A 21,440-nucleotide genomic window follows, 5' to 3' on the forward strand; every position below is an offset into this window, starting at 1 on the left:
CTCTTCTGCATTTGCACATGGGACATGGGGATGTTTCCAGGATGCGGCTTACACAGGGTGGCCTGGAAATTCTGCATTAAAGAGGTTTGGAGACATACATAGCACAGGTTCAAAACTCTGGGGAATTTGCAGCCCTCCAGGTGTTTTTGGACTCCCATGAGCCTAGCCAGCATGGGTAGAGATGATGGATGTTGATGTCAACAACAACTGGCAGGCCACATGTTCCTCAGCCCAGCTGTACACAGAGAAGCATGCTTCTGCATTAGCATCTTCTGCTGAAGCATGCACATCTCTGCAACAATATACAGGCAATTCCGCATGCATGTCTGGACCCAGGCTAATGATTTCTAAGCAACGAACAGCCCTGAGGCAGGGTGGTAAAACACAATATGAAATTAATGCAAGGAAAAGATCTGTTTGGAGAGGATCAAGATTGTTATTTCTGTGAGAAGGTGGTAGAGGGAAACACAGCAACAAAACACAAATCACAGTCTTGCTCTTGACAGTTTGTGAAGGCTAAAGCCATTTCTTTTACAACTAGGTAAAACTCCCCCACCCCTTCTCTTCTCCAACTTTCATTATCAGGTATCCCAAACTCTGCACACCAGAGTCCATTCTGGTTCAGGTCAAGGACCATTGTTTGCAGTCAGAACTCTGCCTACCAAAGGCATAGAACACTCACAGGAATAGTAAAAGGGGTAGTGCCTAAGCAAATATTTATATTTCAGGGACAACTAGTCAAAGGTTGTGAAATAGCCAGGAGAGTGAAATTTAGTCATTACTGCAACTATCTTGCTTCTGTTTTGTATTTAACAAAGCAGCATTCCTGCTCTGGCAAGAGGGTCTGTTCCTCCAGGCATATCATTTGCCATAAATCAACACAGACACTGATTTAATATTTTGAACTTTTCAAGCACCTTCAGGAGCATCTGGAACAGAAGCAAGAGCCAAAAACTGTAGCAGACCTCATGATGCTGGTCACAATTATTTAGATAGGATTGGGTGGAGAGATTTAAGACGCAATGGCCTTTGGCAGAGGAGCCCATTTCACCACAATATTGCGATTACACAGTAGTTGTAGATATAGGAAAGAGCATGGAAGCTGCTCAGATGTGAAACGGGTGGGGCAAGTTAGTGACCCTTTCAGCCTTCTCCATGGCAAACTTTCCCAACCTGTCCTCTCCAGATGTTTTGGACTACAACTTCCATCAGCCCCAGCCAGCACGGCCAATGGTCAGCAGTGATGGAAACTGTTATTTCAGAACATCTGGGTGGCACCCTGGTTGGTTAAGACTGCTCTTTGGCTACACTCATTTTAGCAACAATGCAGAATTTCAAGTTCACAAATGTGCTAGAGGCCCATATTGACAAAGATTTGGGAGATGGGTGCAATCCCTACCCCAAAAAAAGTTGGGAGAACTTTCCTTTACTTTGGCATGGGTTGAACAAGACAGTGCTCAGATCTGCCTCTGCCCTTCTGCTCCCATGTGAGATGCTGGCAACACTGGACTTCTCATTCCAGTTTCCAGTTCTCCTTCTGAAAGACTAGCTCCACAGCATCATTCACATCGTGCACAACGTGAGAGGCCTCCACCAAGGTTGGATCAAAATGGAAGTCCCGGTGTCCATGAAAGACAGTCTCCAACATGTTCTCGCTGTGGTCAGCAGACACATCTCCCTGGGGATTGTAGACCCCAGTGCAGACCAGTATGGACTGGCAGCTCTCTGCAGAGGTGATGGACACACTGCGATCTATTTGCATCTCAACATGTTCCTCGCTCTGTAGTGCCATTGCAGTGACACACACTTCAGCCTGAGCCTGGAGGTAACGGTTGTAGAGGTTTGCACCATAAATGTCAGCCATTGGGTTGTCTCTGTAAGTAGACCCAAAGGACAAGGGAGGAGAAAACAGGGTAAGAGTCAAGGTTATATAGTTAAATTTGGGCTGAACTTAAATTTTGAGAATTTAGACCCATCTAATAACAGCATCCATGCTGTACCTCCACTCCCATTTGCCAGCAAAGGGACCACACTCTAGCCTCCCCTTAGCAGGGAAAAGAGTTCGGTAAGTTATATGAATCCTTCATCCTGCTCTGTGCCAATGTGCAGCTGCTGTGGCCAAGGTCTTCCTCTCCCAAGCTCAAGGAAGAAGAGTTTCTTACCCAACAGCATACAGCTGGCGGAGAGGGGATGTCCAGCCCCAACTCTCCATCTGCTGCTTGATCACATGTTCAGCATAGCGGTAGGTGACAGTGCTGGGCTTGCCTATCAAGGCCTCATACTTCAGCTCCTTGCCAGTCATTTTCTTGTAGATGTTCTCTAAGCACACAAGAAAGGTGCCATGGCCAAATCTGACCACAAAGAAAGAAAAGCGCAAAAAGTCAGCATGCATACTCCTAGGAACATGTGGTGGCACTGGGTGAATACAGAGGATAAAAGTACCCAATAGGAAATGCGGGTAAGATGGCTATTCCTCAAGTATGTCCTTTAATCAAATAATACAGACATGACTGCAGAATTCTATGATCGCTTTTGCACCACCCCTTGTTACTGCTCTGCTCTGCTGCTATGGAAGAAAGGCCTATCCCTCCATGGACTGCTGCACAAATTCCTGACCCTTTGTTGAGGGACGTATTTGGTTAATCTGGCCCCAGAGTCTTAAAAGCGGGTTCCCAACATTAATGGGGTTCAAAAAAGTTTTCTCGCATTATACAAAACAAAACCAAGCTAGCCCTAACCTGTAGTAATTTGACCATTGTGAGGTTACATTTAGAGCCTCTTGTTATGGACTGGAGCAAGACTCCACACTTAAGAATTTATTCTCAGTTCCTTTTAGTTTCCAGAAACAGTCAATTTTCTTAGTCTGTAATAAATAATAGTAGTAGAAGTAGTAGCAGTAATAACAACAACAACAACAACAATAATAGCAATAATTTATACCCTTCCCCAGCCACTCTGGGTGGCCTCCAACAAAATATTAAAATACAATACAAAATACAATAATGCATCAAACATTAAAAACTTCCCTGAACAAGGCTGCCTTCAGATGTCTTCTAAATGTCAGGTAGTTGTTTATCTCTTTGACATCTGGTGGGAGGGCGTTCAACAGGGAGGGTGCCACCACCGAGAAGGCCCTCTGCTTGGTTCCCTGTAACTTGGCTTCTCGCAGTAAGGGAACTGCCAGAAGGCCCTTGGCGCTGGACCTCAGTGTCCGGGTAGAATGATGGGAGTGGACACGCTCCTTCAGATATACTGGCCCGAGGCTGTTTAGGGCTTTAAAGGTCAGCACCAACACCTTGAATTGCACTTGGAAATGTACTAGGAGCGAATGTAGGTCTTTCAAGACCAATGTTATGCGGTCTCGGCGGCCGCTCCCAGTCACCAGTCTAGCTGCCGCATTCTGGATTAGTTGTAGTTTCTGGGTCACCTTCAAAGGTAGCCCCACAGAGAGTAAGAAACAGAGTAACAGCTTTATTTATATAAGATGTTCTTACAGAAGTGGCTCACTCAATGGCTTTTAGCTTCTTGGCAAGTGGGTTGTAGTTGAGTACCAGTAAGGTGAGAGGCGAGTTTGCAGGAAGGTTGGAACAATGCAAAGGCACTGGAGGAGTCAATCCAGCACTCCTATTGACACATTTGCACTGCACAAGCCTTCCCACAAGTTTACCTCTCTCTCTCTCTCCTTGGTAAGTAGCAGCAACCCAGCTGCCAGGAAGCTAAGCGCAACAACTTAAGTAATGTACCTAGAACATTGGCTCCCAAACTTTAAACCACCCCCCATGTCCACTTGGAAATCACTGTGTCTTGGTGGACCACTTAATCATTTATCTACCTGTTACAGCTATTGTAACGGACTGTGCTAGATGCTATATGATCTTTAACTCCATTTTTATTGCTTCTTTTATCTTATACTGCATTGTATTGTTCTACAATTTGAATTCCACAGAATGCTATATACAATACAACCATAAAATGCAATTCAAGAAAGAAGCAAGAAAAATGCAATTGACCATGTTTGCTGGGACTGATGGGAATAGTAGTTCAACAACATCTGGATAGCCAAAGGTTCCCTGCACCTGATCAAGCTCATCGGAGGCAACTGAGCAAGGAGCATAGGAGCATATTCTCCAGTGAGGTTTCCTGCAAATACGGGGCGGGGGGGGAGATAGAGAGAGAGAGAATACAGAATGCCAGCAAGAGATCTCAATAGAACCTTTGTATCACCTTGGCATGTTAGCTTCTGCCATCCACAAGAGATCCATGTTGCAGGCGAGGATAGGTAGATGTGGGTATGGAACAGAAGTCAACTCTACCCCTAGGTTCCCATTGCTCAGGAGTACATCAATGATCAGTTGCAGGCAGGTCTCCCACCTGACTGGCTCCCCAAACAGAATCACAGCTAGAGATTGACAAAGGCAGTGCATTTTCAAAACAGTAGTATATGCCTGTACATCATAAGACATAATAACCCCATATAAGAATGAACTCACAGTGGGTTACATCTGAGTAAACATCCTTTGCAAACCTATCCCCATCTACTTGGGTCCGGGACTAGGTCATTTTAGCTGTATTTTTGCAATATTTTTTGTTTAAAGTTGTCTGTTGTCACTTTAGTTTTCTGTACACCACTGAGAGATATTTTTATATACTGAGCAGTATAGAATTCATATAAATAGACAGACAGATATATAAATAGACAGACAGAATGATCTACTCTGGGCAGCCCAGCCAAGATTACAAAGGAGCTCTCATATAAAATTTGGAGCAAATTGAATGGGGCTTCCATTTATTTGCCACATATTCCTATAGATGTGACTAAAAAGAGCAGGGTCTGCATTAGATACTGTATGTGAAAGCCAAGAAAAACGGGGGGCAGGACACCCCCCAATATTGCAGGAACCCCCCCCCCATTTTCTGTCCCCCCCAAGGCCTTCACAACTCTACTCCACATTACCAGGGACAACTCTGTTTCGTCCCCTGATGTTCTTTCAACAACAACTGGGGAGCATGAAAGCATTATCAAAGTCATCATGCTAACAATCCTTTGCAATACAGTGGATTCTAGGATATGCAGAATTACTCATCTTTGCATTCTGTCTTATTTCTTCTTTTTTTAAAGCTGATAAAAATATTTAACCAAACAAACTAACAATGGCACATTGTTCTGCATTATTTCTGTGCACTTATAATTGATTTGCCCCCAGCCAGACACCAGAAGTGGAAATGAGCTTAGATAAGGAGGAAAAGCAACCTGGGGGTGGAAAATTTGCACTGGCAGATGTGAAGGGTCAAGCATGTTTTCACCCTGCCTGCTCTGCCTTCACATCAGTTTGAAAACGTGCATCTGCCAAGAGAAAGCCCACCTAAGCCCAGGTGAGCTCACAATGAAACACTTCAGAAAGAAAGCAATGCACTTACCTTCTATGGTGGGGAAGTCAGCAGGTGGAGGAGGCTGTCAAAAGGGAGGGAAGGGGAAGAGATATTAGTCAATTTGTAGTGTCAGAAAATGGGTGAGGTTTGCTCAAGAGCGCAATGATACTTGGTATGTTATCCAACTGTAATATCATAAGGTGTGTGTTTGTTTTTAGGAAAAGGAAAACAAAATTGAGTATGAGTCCGGTTTTTAAAGAAATACGAAGCCATTAAAATAATTTCCCCCAACTGTTTTATTCTGCTAATTTGCAACCTTGTAGAACTCGTCTTTGGTTTTTAACCTACACGGAGCAAAGGGCAACTTTGCACAGAAAAAAAATCCTACTGACAAGAGTTCTATATTGCTGTTTTCACAAGAGATCTTGGTGGGGATACTATGTAAAATACTTGTATTACTACAGAGCTGGAGAAGCTCAGGTTAGGGGGCCAAATGCCTCTCTGTCTGTCCCTTGGGATTCTCAAGGCACATACCCCACCCAACCACGCCCCTCACCAGCTTCACATCATGCCCTTGTGTTTCTTCCTGGCTGGAATATGCCCTTGGTAATGACTTGTGTGCCTGGATGGAGGATGGAAAGGAGTATGTGAAGAAACTAACTACAAATGTAATATTTACATTAATTGTTTTGCCAACTGCTGCCTCTGGCCCTGCCTATCACTGGCCTGTGACGCCAGGAAGGTGGCCTAGATGGAACAGAGGTGCTTGGGCTAAAAAAGGTGTTTCACCCTTGTTGTACAGGAACTTTACTACCAGAGCAACTATGGAATAGTTGAAAGTAGGCAAAAGAACACTTAGTTCTGCCAGGGGGACACACCACACAAATGCTCTCTTTCAGTCACACTTTGCAATACTCAGGTTAATACTTGCCAGCTCTTTTGGCCTCCGACTTTGATCAACCATATCCAGCAAGGGAAATGCCTCCCTCACATCTTCAATGGTAACAACGTGATGGAATCCCAGGCTGTTTCAAATGGTTAAGGAATAAAGTTGTCAAGGGCTCTACAGACTTAAGGGTAAATTGTCAGAACCCGGAACTAACTTAGTAACAGGAACCCGCCAAATCCCTACTGTTGGGCAGCAATCACATCTTGATAGATTCACTACTTCCCTGTGCTGATCAGAAGGTCAAAGGCAGAGCAAAAAACAGCACTATATTATATTTTTTATTATTATTATTATTATTATTATTATTATTATTATTATTATTATTATGTTTATAACCCACCTTTCCTCCAATGAACATAAGGTGGTGCTAGGCCTGGGCGATATATTGATAGATCGCCCAGGACTGGTATGAGGAACAGACCGCGATGTCGGCTTCACTCAGCAGTATATCGCTGGTGTGAAAACACCACCAATCCTGAGTCCCTCTGCTAGCAGCGTACGCTAGAGTTCCTTCCTCCAGCAGTGCTGCTAGAGGGACTCAAGAGTGCTGAGTGAAACTGCCATCGCACTCTGCCCTCATGGGATGCAATGACAAACAAGCTGTATCAGCAAGGCATCAATACAGCTTGTTCATCCCTCTGCATCTTTAAACTGCTTGACTGAGGAGTGTGCAGCTGCCCCAACCTCAGCTGAGCAGTTAAAGGAGCCAGGAGCCTGCAGCCTAGCACTGGCTCCCATGAGCTGCTGGCAGGGTGGGGGCTCTGTGAAACTACTCAACTGAGGGGGGCGCAGTTAAAGGAGCCTTGATGCTCTGCCTGCTCATGCCGGGACTGACTCAGCTGGGGAACAGGAACCTTCCCAATCCCCAGCTGAGATGCACAAACAAGCTTTTGCCCAGGGTCACCAAGTGAGCCTCATAAGGTTCGAACCTGTTACGATATTGAAGCAATGCAGCCGCGAGCTGCTGGTAGCTTGAAAGCAAAACATAATGGGAATGTTGGGACTGTTCCGTGGGAAACAGAGGGACAGTCTATTCACAGTGCGAAGCACCGGAATTAGCTCAGAGTGTAATATGAGCTGTACAGGAAGTACAGCATGTGTTTGTTCTCTCTTGACTGCAGGAGTATGAAGAGAGCAGTCATGTTTTTTGTAACACTGCAGAGACAGAAATAAAGGCATGTAAATACGTTTCTGTCTATCTCTTTCCCCTGCGGGGGGAGGGGGCAGGAAAGAGAGGTGTGTTCTTCTCACGCTGAGAAGGATCGCCTATCGCGACCTCTGCCTGGATCTTGCTGGGGAATGCAGACAGGGAGGTCAACAGGGGATCAAGCCGGGTGCCTGGGAGAGTTGCCAGTTTCTCCTGATAAAGGTAGTCCACCCACTACACAACACTGGTTCTTAACACATTGCTAAGAAAGAGAAAGGAAAATTAAAAAAATGAATCTGAAGGCAGCAAAGGATACTCCCTGGCATTTTCCTCCACAGGACCCTGACCACACACAAGCACACATTTGTCATGGAACTGATGGAAAAGACGCAGAGGACTGTGGGACAGGATCACCCATTCGGGAGAAACCTGGAAAAAGAGAAAGGTCAGCAGGACAGTTAGATTACCCTTTCCAAATGCAGTATTCCGTATGCCAGGCCCTTTATCCTCTAAGCTGCCAAAGCCGCTAGCATAGGTGACACCACTAGATTAATCTGGCAGGAACATCAACACCCGTCGTCCTTCTCAGACATTAAATACCAATAAGATCTCTTGAAAGTTACCTTGGGTAGGGACATGTCAGAAGAATATATTTAAGCTTGTCCACAATAAAAATACAATGGACTGGAAATATGAGTGTGTAAGAACATACACAACCCATATGCAATGAGTGTGCAAGAACATAGAGGTAAAGGTAAAGGTACCCCTGCCCGAACGGGCCAGTCTTGACAGACTCTGGGGTTTGTGCGCCCATCTCACATCTATAGGCCGGGGGCCAGCGCTGTCCAGAGACACTTCCGGGTCACGTGGCCAGCGTGACAAGCTGCATCTGGCGAGCCAGCGCAGCACACGGAACGCCGTTTACCTTCCCGCTGGTAAGCGGTACCTATTTATCTACTTGCACCCGGGGGTGCTTTCGAACTGCTAGGTTGGCAGGCGCTGGGACCGAGCAGCGGGAGCGCACCCCGCCGCGGGGATTCGAACCGCCGACCTTTCGATCGGCAAGCCCTAGGCGCTGAGGCTTTAACCCACAGCGCCACCCGCGTCCCTAGTGTATGTGCAAGAACATACACAATCCATATTCATACCCCTAAGTAAGGTCCACACAAAAATGACACTCATCTTATTATTTATCATTGCATGGATGTGTGATTTGCCTTCATTAGAAAGCGTTCTAAGTGATGTCAAGTAACGTTAAAGCTCCGTGTGTCCTGTTTGATCTGCAGAGTCATCACTGAAGGTTATAGTCATCAAGCGACAAGCATGGAGGGGTGAGCAGGCTCCCCATCCCAGTATTAAAGGTAGTCAGGCTGGGGAAAGCCTCTGTCCAAGAACTTACAGCCAGACCCAAACAAATGCTCTATTTAATAAACTTCTATTCACCTTGTCAGGTAAAGCCTTACTTCTAACAAATGGGTAGCAACTTATGGAAAGAGTCTAAGCCCTACAAACTTACTTTCTGTGAGGATCCCCCACAAAATCTGCATTCAGGGTCACATCACGTAAGGTCACAGCATACATGAAAGCAACCTTATACCACTTTAAGTGACGGCTTTCCCCAAAGAATCCTGGGAACTGTAGTTTGTCAAGGGAGCTGGGAGGTATTAGGAAATGCCTCAGAGTTATAATTTACAGCACCCTTAACAAACTACAAATCCCAGGATTGTTTATGGAAAGCCAATTCTGTTGATGTGGCCTAACAGTGCTTTAAATGTATGGTGTGGAGGCATGTGATCATAGACTCACAATTTAGACACACCAGCAGCCAGTGACCCAATATAGACCACAGGTGCCTTCAGTACCTTAAATCCAAGGGCATCAGACAGTTCCTCAGCCTTGCTGTTGCGAGAGCAGTTTCCAGCATTGGTTACAAATGCAACCGGCACATGGAACCGACCTTTTGAATCTGTTAGTTTCTGGAAGGCCTTCTTAGCAGCAGGAATGACTAGCCGGCCCCGTAAAAGCACTCCATCAATATCAAAGAGGAACCCAAAGGAGGGAGAAGTTGTCTGTAGTGGAGAAAGATTCAATGATGCTATTTAGGAATAACAAGGGTAAGGAGGAACAAACAATAACGGCTCTAAAAGGACCATCTCTTCCCAAGGAAATATAAGACAAGAGATTATGTTGGCATTTCCAATAATTTATTTATGTAACGTATTTCCATCTCACCTCACCATATGCTCAAGACAGTATATAAGAACACTGCTTAAACATAACAATAAAAAGCTTAAAAATGTACAAGTAATACAACAACACCCCCCATCCTACGTCAGTAAATTCTCAAGAATCTGTTGCCATTACTTCCCAAAGACCTTCCCCAAAAAGTAGGCTTTACTTGACTTTTTACTACTACCATACTACTACTACTATAATAATTATTTATTTATAGGCTGCTCAGCTGACTGGGTTGCCCCAGCTTCCAACAAATTAGTTGGGAGGCTTCAAACAAATTATAAAACCACAGTAAAACATCACACATTAAAAACTTCCCTATACAGGGCTGCCTTAAAGGAGAGGGATGATATAATAAGCTCCTGAGGGAAATCATTCCACAACTGCAAGGCGACCACTAAAAGGACACTGCTCAAGACAAAGCCCTCAAAGGTTATCTTAATAGGCAAGTGGTCTCATATGGAGAAAGAGGCATCTGTGATATCACGGTTAACAAACCTGGCAACTGAATTTTACAGAATGGTCATCTACACCCACAAGCTACTATGAACACAAACACAACTGCAGAACATCTTTGAATCAGGGTACGGTAATTCATGGCTGATGTTGCCAGTCTGGAAGCATTGCAGGAGTTGTATGAACTAATAACAAGAACAGTATTATTAGGAACACCGTAAGTTAAGAAGAGAAATGCACTTCTACTCAAGCCCTACTGAGTTCAATGAGTCTGACTGCCAGGCAAACATCGATAGCAGTGGTAACCAAACTTTCTTCACCATGGACCACTTGAACATTACAGATGGGCTTGGTGGCCTTAATTATTTTTATGCCTCATATAGCAATTGTAATGTGCTGTACTTTGAGACTGTAAATTGTGTTTTAATTGCTTCTTTTATTTCTTGTATTTACAATCCATAAAATTCAAATTCCAACATATCTGCAAACAAGCAGAGCAACAAGCAAGAGAAATTCAGAAGCTACCAAAGATCCGTGTGAATTTGTAAAGCATTTAATAATTGCCTAAACGTGAACAATGCGGGAACCAACCAGAGAATTCCATAGCCTAGAGCCACCACTAAGGCAGTCCTGTCTCTTGCAATTATAGAAAGGTAATAATTAGCCTTTTTAGTTGCATATGTGTAGATAAACTGATGAACAATGAAGTTCATTAAGCACTGGAGATCTGATGATTTCTATGAAATTCAGTCAGCAATCTAGCCACCTTTCAAGCAATCTTCACAGGCAGCCTCACACCCAACACACTGCTTGCAGCCTAACTTGCAAGTTGCCAATGTTTTGATCTCACATTGTCGTGCATTACAGCTAACCTGTAGCACCCATCGCATTTCACGAGGGAAGATGTACCGTAGTTATTAGGGATGTGGTTATTTCTTGGGACATATAATCAGCACAATCAAAACACTCCACGCTGCTTCGTCCATTGCTTTAACTTAGATGTGCTATCAGCAAGCTGCACTGATGTAAAACAACACTCTGAAGAGTGTATGTGACAGAGCGGCTTCTTAACTTTTTGTTAACGTGGAAAAACCAGCTGACGAATCGAAAATCGAACACGTAGGTTGGCTATTTACCAGGCAACTTTCTTCACTAAGGTCTGAGAGTTCCCAGCACAAACAACTCCGCCATATGCTAAAAGCTAGTATTCCCCCCAATCCCCGCCGCCGCAACAACAACAAAGGCAGCCTGGGTGAAAGGAGACGCGCGTGAGAAAAGCAGGCCAAGGGACAGGTAAGCCCGGCGCAGGTGCCCGGCTCGATCTCCTCCCGGGGGTGTCACAAGACAAGAGAAAGTGACGGGAGGACACCGAAGGGCGCGCGCGCGCACACAGGGAGGAGATCAGGAGGGGGTCCTCTCTCACCTGCCGCGCCCCGCAGGTTCTCCCCACGGGACGGCCTTGGCTGCTGCTCCTGCAGGGGCGGCTGGCGGCGCCCCCCCTGCGCGCCGCAGGCAGCCACCCCCTCAGCGCCGCTCTGCTCACATGGAGCGAGCAGCACACAGCCATCGGCCCGCCGACGCCTGCTCCGGCTGGGGCGCCTCCTCCAATCAAGGCGACGGCCGAATTCCCGCCTTCCTCCCCTTGCTTCCTCCGCCCTGCCAATCGGAGCACCAAGCCTGCCGGTCACATGGGACGGCGGTGAGGGATGGGACCCGGGTCGGAGGTGGAAGGAACTACTGTGCAGTTCCCAGTTCCGGCGCGGAGGGGGGCGCTGGCGCGCGTGCTGTGTCCGCCGAGGCTGAGGGGAGCCTTGCCTGTGGCCGCTAGGAAGATAGGCATGAGCTCCAGCGCGCCTGTTTATTTTATTCATAATTTATTTTTAAACATTTTATCACACTGCTTGTGCGTAAAAAAGATAAAACAATAAAATCAAGGCATTTCTTTTAAACCATACTTTGAAAGCATACAGAAGTTAAATAGATTACAAATTCGCAGCAACTTTTCCAAGCATTTGGGTGAGCTTGTCTGAACAAGGATGTTTTTAGCAGGTGGCGAAAAGAGCACAGCGAAGGTGCCTGCTTTACCTCAAGTGGCAGGGAGTTCCCAAAGTATAGGTGCTTTCCCATCTCATCTTACAAAGGATGGAAGGAAGAGTACGGTATATAGGAGTAGCTAACAGTTGCAGGGTGAAGGTCAGATGGGCCAAAGTTCAGAATGAGTTCAGGCTTGCAAGAGAAGTTAAAAATGATTTTAAAGGGTTTATTCAGCTATATTCAAAGCAAGAGAAATGCCTAAGTCTTAACCCAAAAGGAAAGCAGCACCCAACCTGGTGGTAACAGATTAAAGTATTCAAGGAGGGAGCAGCAGTCCAGATAGGAAAATAAGTGGTATGGGAACACCTAGCTACTTTAAAGGAATTCAAATCTTCAGGGCCTGATGAGCTGCACGCAAGGGTACTAAAGGAGTTTGTGGATGTAATTTCAGAGCCTGTGTCTATAATCTTTGAGAATTATTAGAGAACAGGTGAGGTCCCTGCAGGTCAAAGGTGGGGGGAAAGCGGGGGGAAAGAAGGCCCAGACAACTATTGACTGGTCAGCTTGTCATCAATACGAGGAAAGGTCCAAGAACAGATAATTGAACAGTCAGTCTGTGAGCGCTTAGAAAAGGGCACTGTGGGAATACTGTGGGCATAGTGTATATTGATTTCAGTAAAGCTTTTCACAAGGTATCCCATGATATCGTGGAGAAGCTGATGTGAATGCACTGTAGATAGCTCTTGCCTCTACCAGAGTCACTTTTCAGATGTTCAATTCCAGTATTCTTCTAGCCTACCAGAAGAGGTCACTTTTGTACTACAGGAAAACAATGAGCCAACTATCCATTACAACAGCTCTGATTAGCACTTTGCTGGTGCTATTTGGCTTTAAAATGCTAAAATGTACTAATTCCACCACCACACATAAACTTCCTTTACAGTCCCCAGTAAATTTTACATGGATGCAATTGATATTGTTATGAAAAGGGTATCAGTCCAGAAAGAACGGTGGGAGAGAACTGGCCATAGGCAAGGTTGTTGATTTTACATTTTTTAAAAATAATTATTTTTATTTGTTATTTGTTTTAAAAATAGATAAGCCTGCTTTTATTCCAAAACAAAAATGCTAAGAGGTATATACTGTAATAATGTTTTTCTATTATGCTCTGTTTTTCAGACAAACATTTAGTAAACTGGGGACAAAGTCCAGCTCCTTAAAAATGCTGTTCATTTCAGCAGCAGTGATTTAATTGTTTCATGGTACAATCCTATACATGTCTACTTAGGAGTGAGCCCCATTGAGTTCCACGTAAGGTTCTTTATAGAGTAAGTAAGACTTGCTTCTTAATAAACATGCATAGGATTAAAATGAAAGAGGCTTAAACATTTCTTAACTTTGGCTGGAAAGTGCCCTGGGTTTAAAAGTTTTAATTGTAGACAAATATGCTGATTACAAAAAAATAGAGAATTTCCAAGTAGATTAATTTCACACCTGAAGGGTTCCCAGCTCCAGGGGTTCCAGATTAACCACTTCCTACCTCAAATTGAACTAGAATTCTGATCCTTCCTTTCTTCTTCCTTGTCCACAGTAAGGTTATTTCAACCTGTCATTTGATCCCAGTTCATTTAGAACAGGGGTGGTGGTTAGCACATTCAGCTTGGCTTAATTCCATGTTGCCCTCTGCTGAATATCATGGGGGTGGCAAAGAAGGGGAAATGCAGGGACAGGGAATGACAGAAAAAGAGAAAAGGCAATGTCTACACACCTTTGCCTCTATTCCTGCCCACCTTTGTTTTGGGCAACTTCTGCCCATCAGTGGCACTTCCCTCCAAAAGTTTTTCCCCCTTTAATAGGGGGGGGTACAGTTCCCGACCCGTGTTCAAGAAAAAAAAAATATGGTAAGAAATTCCTACTTTTATTGCAAGCCATTAAACGGGGGACTTTCACCAGTACCATCACAACGTCAGGTCTTCAGACTAGGAAACACTGTGAAATTAAGATGCAGCCCAAGACTTGGTAACCCTATTGAGGTGCATATATTTTCCTTGTTGTTACTGAAGCATTCAATTCAGCACACACTGTCTTGAGCATTTACTGCCCATGGATCGCATCAATAAAAAGAAATGGAATTGGCATGGGGTAACTCTCCTCTGAGGCTCCTAAAATGCTGATCTGGAATGGCTCCTTTGATGTCTGAAGAAGCGGCGGGGGTGGGGGGTGGCTCATGCTATACTCGAAGGGTCAGGCTGATTTCATTCCCATTACTCCACATGACTAATGTGGAGTTCAGCCTTCTCAGTAATGGAGGTCGGGGCCACTGAGAGAAGGAGCATCATTCTCTGCAGAGTGATTGCATTTGGAGGAGCTCTCACAAATCATGGGCATTCTGTACCTGATCACAGAACTGCCTCCCTGTAATGCCGGGGAAAAGGAGATTGTATTTATTTATTTTCAAAAATAACCTGACCCAGTGAGGCAAGATATCATTTTGAAAACACAGCCGAGGAAGATAAGCAGTCAGGCGATCACCATTCTCGCGGTAGAGTGGCTTAATACAATATGGCTGGCAAAACCCCGCGGGTGTACTTGACAATATAACTTTCAACCTTGCTGGGCTCCAAAATTATTGACTAACGGGGACAAAGTGCCTTGAGGAGAAAGAAATAGCAAAGGACACACAGCATTCTAGAAACACCCAAATGAAGCAACACTTCATTGAGTCCAGGGTGTTAGTTCCCACAAACCATTGTGCTGTGGTTTCCACTTCTGCATGACCAGATTTTTACACTACAGTGGAATCACCTGTAGCTGGGAACCAAGTGGGATTACATGGTGATCTCTCATGGAAGAAAGGATGGGAACCAGAAGGTGGGGTATAGGGGATTAACCATATAATTCACCCAGTCTACTTAGGCTGTGAATGCACTACATGTATTTTTAAAGCATGTTCAAAGGACATTTCCCCCCCCTCTCAGAATTCTGGACCTTGGAGTTTGTTAGGGATTGCTTGGAAGTGTAAGTCAGGGAAGGGTAAATAATAGTGACTAACAGTAGCCTTAAAAGTTCCACAAATTTGGACAAAAGTAAAAAAAGCTCAACAAATTTGGTTGTCCCCCCCAAAAAAAAGCTCAACATATTTTCGCTTTTTGAAATATGGCAACCCTAACTTTAAAGACCTACAGGTACCTTTTCAATGCATCAGGAATGTTCTGAAATAAAAGTGGTTGCTAGTAAGTTCAATCAGTTCTGTCTTCCTTGCTCAGTTTTGAGCATTTCAACATAAAGATACAGACAAAATGTAAACAAGGAACACATAAAACAAATCCACATTTCACTAACCCAAAGCACGGCATCTTTGGTTCTGAAAAGAAGTCTGTCTCGATGAAAACAAATAGGGCAATCCAGCTAAAGTTGAGATTCGTATGTAAGTAGTAGTCATGCTGCTCTATAAAAGAAGCTAAGATCCCAACCAATCAGGAGTTTGGCATGGAAGGAAAGGTAGAGGAAGACAAAAGGCCATCTCCCAACAGCTAAAGGGCTGGGTGTGTGTTAGGTTGGTGTATGTGTGTGGAAGATCCTGCTCTTTAGATGGGCTAGACAAAAGCTCTTTTCTACCCATTGATTTCAATGAAAAAACATATGCTTAACTCCAACTAAAACCAGTGGGGTTCTGAATGCCAGTTATCCTTAATTTCTAAGTGATGTACATTAAGATTGCAAAAACATACAGTGAATAAAAGCAAGTGCCTGAAGTTCAACATGGAGGGAACCTTTCTGATTCTCCTAAGAAGGAGTTCCACAGAATCAGGACCACAATACTAAGTGCACAGCTGCTGGTAGATACGAGTCATGCCTCTGAACCATGGGTGACCTCTAAAAGAGACTCCCCTGAAGATCTCAGTGATTGGGCAGGGATATAAAGAATCCTTGAGGTATCCTGGAGCCAAATTGTTAAGGGTTTTGAAAATTAATTAATTAATAATCATAATCATAATAGACCATTGAACTTGGCCTGGTAACACGTGAGCAGCCACTACAAACTTGTAATCACCGGAGTCATGTGTTGGCAGTAGGTGTCCCCACCAACAGTCTAGCCACAGCATTTTGCACCAGCTGGAGATTTTGGATCAGGTCCAAGGATAATTCCACGTTTTCCTTGCTAATGTTATAAATATAGACCTACCAACAACTCATTTTTATATAGATTTTCTGCAGTTCCTTGAGATTGGTGTGTATAGGTGAAACAGCTTTCAATTAATTCCTCCAGTTCTTCTGAGATTTGGGATAAAAAGAGAAAACACCGGTTCCTGCTCTATTTCTCCCTCTATTATGTTACATTCATGCACAGCTGCTCCAATTCAGCAAGAACAAACTGCACCCATAAGCAGCTGCCCGCAAGCACTGCCAATGTCAATCTGGAAGTATTTGCCATCTCTCCATCATGATGCTCAGCTGATTCCTATGGCACTAGCTGGATGTATCTTTGGTGCAAATGAAGCGGCACAACAGTCAATTACACATAACTTGTTTCCCAAATCTACAGCAGGATCGGGATCACTTGCTTTAGTGTAGTTTGTGGTTTCAGAAAGGTCAATCATTTATTAGTTACTTATTTTCAAGGTTTATACCCCAACTGTCAGTACAGTAACCAATACAGTTTACAATCAGGATTAAACAACACCACCAACACATTACTCACTAATTATCAGGGAATGTAAGGAAAGCAGCTTTGGAGCGAGATACTTTGTATATAGTAAAAAGAGATCAAGTGGAGTGACAGTAAACAGGGGCAAGGGCAGAGTCAGTCCCCCACCCTTTTCCCTTTTCTTATTACTCTTAACCAGAAATTGTAGGCTCTTTAAAGCAGGCATAGGCAGACTCTGGCCCTCCAGATGTTTGGGACTACAATTTCCACCATCCCTAGCTAACAGGACCAGTGGTCAGGGATGGTGGGAATTGTAGTCCCAAACATCTGGAGGGCCAGAGTCTGCCTATGCCTGCTTTAAAGCCCTTCTACTACTACTGAGTTACCTCATAAGGCACTGCAGCCCTGACACTGAACTGGTTGTTCCCATAGAAATGGGATTGTGTGTAAGACTTGGTGAGTCACAGACCCCATTCAGTAACCAGTGGTGACCCACTCAGTAATCTAATTTGCTCCGGTATAGTGACTGGTATTATTATGTAAGAGCCACCCTGCCTGTTATAGAGAGACAGTGTGGCGTAGTGGTTAGGGTGTTGGACTAGGACCTGGCAGACCAGGGTTCAAATCTCCGCTCAGGTTTGAAGCTTGTTGGGTTACCTTGAGCTGGTTACTGCCTCTCAGCCTAACTTACCTCACAGGGTTGTTGTGGGGACTAAATGAGGAGGGGAAGAACCATGCCCACCGCCTTGAGCTCCTTGGACAAAAAAGGTGGGAGGTGAAGTCTATGAATAATAAATTAAAATAAACACCCCCCAAAAAAATTTTTTTTGTCTCTCCCAAGCACAACCTCATTTTATAAGGCAGAGAGCAACTTCAAATGTGTGCACACTGAAAGAGATTGATGCAAATAAATAATTAATGATCAGAGTTCCCACCCAACATTGTTTTCTTTTCCATTGTTTTGGTGTATTAGTGTATTCTGTGGACCCCTGTACCTCTGCTTTCTTTTCCTTCCCATTGAGTCTGCTTACCTCATAGCTATGTGTAAGGAACTTTTATGTACAAACACAATGTTTAGTGATGGGCATTAGATTAGATGACTTTTTAGAAGATAAAGGGAAATCCATCAAATATAGGTTTATCTAGTAGCAATGATGGCCAGATAGAGCTCATCTCTATCTGTGTTCCAAAGAAGCATGCTGCTAATTAACAGGTGCTAGGGGACGCGGGTGGTGCTGTGGGTTAAACCACAGAGCCTAGGACTTGCTGATCAGAAGGTCGGCGGTTTGAATCCCCGTGACGGGGTGAGCTCCCGTTGCTCGGTCCCAGCTCCTGCCAACCTAGCAGTTTGAAATCGCATCAAAGTGCAAGTAGATAAATAGGTACCGTTCCGGCAGGAAGGTAAACGGTGTTTCCGTGCGCTGCTCTGGTTCGCCAGAAGCGGCTTAGTCATGCTGGCCACATGACCCGGAAGCTGTACACCAGCTCCCTTGGCCAATAAAGCGAAATGAGCGCCGCAACCCCAGGGTCGGTCACGACTGGACCTAATGGTCAGGGGTCCCTTTACTTTTACCTTAGGGGTGAATAAGTGGGGAAAGCAGGATCTCAATGTCCTGTTTGTGCACTGCCTGGAGACACAATTTGGCCTGCCACTGATGGAAACGGAGTTAGATGAGCCTAGGTCCACACCAGCAGTGATTTTCCTACCACCAAAGGAAACTCTCTGCTTGCCTGTCTTATAAAGAGAAGCGGTGTATAGTTGTTTTCTTGATCTGGGGATGTCTACAGTGACAAAAGTTTGATTTCCCTGCCTACGGGTCTTGAGATTACACTGTTTACATGCCAAGACCAGGACCAAGTTACTTCAATTTGCCTAATCCCATCTGCTTTGTTTGCACTTTAGCAGATCCACTACGTCATAATTCCATGCCCACTGCCACATATATACTACTAAATCTGTAGCTCCATCTTACCTTATGGTCTAACTCACTCTTCCCTTCCATGCTATTCTGAGATGTGAATCAGCCATTCCTCTTCCTGCCCTGCTTAGCTGATTTGCATAACACATTTTGATTGGTTGTATGGAACAGTGATTTGGGTTTGGTTTTTTTAAAGAAGGATTATTTGTGTAACAATCATGTGCATTAGTTACCACAATGACTTACATACATACCCATAGTGCTTTTTTTGGAGAAGTAGTATCAAAATCACAGAACATCAGATTGTCAGCTTGCTGACCGTACCATCATTCACACGCATAAATTTGTAATAAACTTACTTATTATGCCAAAGAAAAATAAGTTTACTAACATAGGTTTGGAGCAAGTATTTAAATTTCAGACGTAAGCATAGTTATGATTTTAGAATGTGTGTATTCACACTGACATTTTCCCTTTGAAAGTATGTGTAATACACACTGCTTCATTTATTTATGAATGCTTAAATTTCTGTCTTGCCTTTCCACACTATGCATCCAAGGCAGCTAGCATAAAATTTAATGTAATCAAACTACAAGATAATAAAAACAAATATACCAAAAACATGTAGAAAGAACAGATATTCCACCCAATAGGCCAGAGACCTGTCTCAACAAGAAGGTATTTGCCTGGCAGAGAAACACCATTAAAGAGAGGAGACAGATTTCCCTAGGTTCCAGAGCCTGGACGCAGCCACTGAGAAGGCCCTCTCTTGTGTTCTGCCAAATGTACCTCTGATGTTGGCAGCACACAGAGAGGCTCCCATCCCAAATATCTGAATTATGTAGGCAGGTTTCTGTATTTTGGAAAATGCTATTTAATTTGCTTATGTAGCTTGCATTTCCTTCCTTGCAAGACCTGAAATGCCGAAACTCTTGAACAAATCTGTGCAATGACCATTACTGCTGTAAACAAAATGTGTCAGTTTATCTGAAGAGCTTGTATATTTGTATGTCACATCATTTTCAAAGTCAAAACACTGCTATTTTTTGTTGATTTTGGTGGATTTTGCTTAGTCCTAGAAAGGATTCAATGTTGGAAGAAGAAGAAGAAGAAGAAGAAGAAGAAGAAGAAGAAGAAGAAGGAGATCCTCATTGGGAAATATTTAGATGCAGTTTTTGTGTGTGAACAGATTTGTGTAGATGATTATATTACAAACTTCAAAACAGCTCACAATTAGCAGTGGCAACATTTATTGGATTATAAAATTGAGTGTTTTAAAACCTATTGAGTGATAAAGTCTTCCCAGTTAAACAACCAGCAATTTATTATTATTATTTTACAATGCAATCCTATGTAGGTCTACTCAGAAGTAAAGGCTACTAAGCTCAATGTGGCTACCAGTCATTCCTTTTTTAAAAAATAAATTTTATTACAGTTTATAAAGAAAAATACTAAGATTATTGTCACATATTTCTTTTTTGGGTCCAAACTAAAACCTTAATCCAGAGTCAAAAAAAAGAGAAAGAGAAGAAAGAAAGAAAGAAAGAAAGAAAGAAAGAGAGAGAGAGAGAGAGAGAGAGAGAGGAAGGGATAATGAAAAAGGAATAGAAAAGGAATTAAAGGAGAAAATGAGAAAAAGAGCGAGAGAAGAGAGAAAAAAGTTCAGAAGCTAAAGAATTTCTGATTCTTCATCTCTCCACTATATAAATATTATTCATTTCATCCACTTCAGTATACCTAATAAACACCTAATAAAGCCACTCTATATAAAACATCATCTTCAATCCTCAGATCCAAATGTCATTATTTCTTTTTCTTTTTCATGCAAGTCTATGACAGGTTTCCAATCTTTAATAAATGTTAACAATGTGACTAAGTCCAAGATGACAGGGTCGTCTTAGAAGAGAGATTCTTCATTTTTTGACAAACAGGAAATAATGTCTCTTCTAAGTCAGTTACCTGCAACAATATGTGAAAACACTGCAAAAAAACGAAGTTATTTTTCTTCAGATTGGGTGTTTTATTCATGTGCAAATATAAGCAGACTTAAATCAATTAATTAAATACAAGTCATAGATTAACTGATTAAGATGTTTTTAATTGGATAGCTTACAATTATCAAGGATGTTTATTTGTTCGTTTCAGATTAGCATCCTGTGCGGGTGTGTGTGTTGAATTCTGCAACTGATAAACAATGCATATTAAAGGAATAGTTTGCATAATCTGTTTCGTTTCTACTAGTTATGGAAAAGGGCAAAGAGTGAAGCATGGCACCAAAGCAAATCTGTGGTCTTCCAACTTCCACCACCCCTGATCATTGACTTGGGCTGAGGCAGTTAAAGTCCAACAATATCTGAAATGCCACAGTTTCCTTATTCCTGTACTAGAAGTTCTGCCAAGGTAGTTGAGATTCCATAGCTCAATCCTATAGTATACCATATTTTTCGCTCTATAGGACGCACTTTTCTCCCTCCAAAAATGAAGGGGAAATGTGTGTGCATCCTATGGAGCGAATGCAGGCTTTCGCTGAAGCCTGGAGGGCGAGGGGGGTCGGTGCGCACCGACCGCTCTCGCTCTCCAGGCAGCTATCCGCAAGCCTTTGGAGCGCTCCAAAGGCTTGCAGATAGCAGGCTGAAGCCCAGCAAGCGCAGCACCAATTCCCACTGTGCTCGCCGGGCTTCA

At 43.6% G+C, this 21,440-nt stretch overlaps 1 protein-coding gene across 3 annotated transcripts; it reads right to left on the reverse strand.

The window, feature by feature from the left end:
• Window positions 1-1,410: 1,410 nt before the first annotated feature.
• On the reverse strand, window positions 1,411-18,894 carry HDHD5 (haloacid dehalogenase like hydrolase domain containing 5). Of its 3 annotated transcripts, none has more exons than XM_082240581.1 (8): window positions 18,813-18,894; window positions 9,329-9,535; window positions 7,783-7,895; window positions 6,302-6,395; window positions 5,419-5,452; window positions 4,225-4,399; window positions 2,163-2,351; window positions 1,411-1,874 (listed from the first exon to the last, which is right to left on the reverse strand). In XM_082240581.1, the coding sequence occupies exons 1-8, from the start codon at window positions 18,840-18,842 to the stop codon at window positions 1,514-1,516; spliced, it is 1,203 nt and encodes a 400-aa protein (XP_082096707.1). In that variant the 5' UTR covers window positions 18,843-18,894; the 3' UTR covers window positions 1,411-1,513. The 3 variants fall into 3 exon arrangements, with proteins under 3 accessions (XP_082096707.1, XP_082096708.1, XP_082096706.1); XM_082240582.1 differs by having other exon boundaries at window positions 9,329-9,532; window positions 18,813-18,857; XM_082240580.1 differs by lacking the exon at window positions 18,813-18,894 and adding an exon at window positions 11,581-11,739.
• Between the last annotated feature and the right edge of the window lie 2,546 nt (window positions 18,895-21,440).

The sequence above is a fragment of the Podarcis vaucheri genome (genome assembly GCF_965113315.1).
Source record: "Podarcis vaucheri genome assembly, chromosome: 10".
Taxonomy (NCBI): Eukaryota; Metazoa; Chordata; class Lepidosauria; order Squamata; family Lacertidae; genus Podarcis; species Podarcis vaucheri.

Bases quoted from the DNA above. Each gene is read 5' to 3' on its own strand.
- HDHD5 (XM_082240580.1), bottom strand. From the start codon at position 11,724: ATGGCTGTGTGCTGCTCGCTCCATGTGAGCAGAGCGGCGCTGAGGGGG. The intron at 6,396-7,782 runs GTATCCTTTGCT...CATTTGAAACAG, and splicing joins GTGGAGGAAAATGCCAGGGA to CCTGGGATTCCATCACGTTG. The intron at 2,352-4,224 runs GTGATACAAAGG...CTTTGTGGTCAG, and splicing joins GCAGAAGCTAACATGCCAAG to ATTTGGCCATGGCACCTTTC.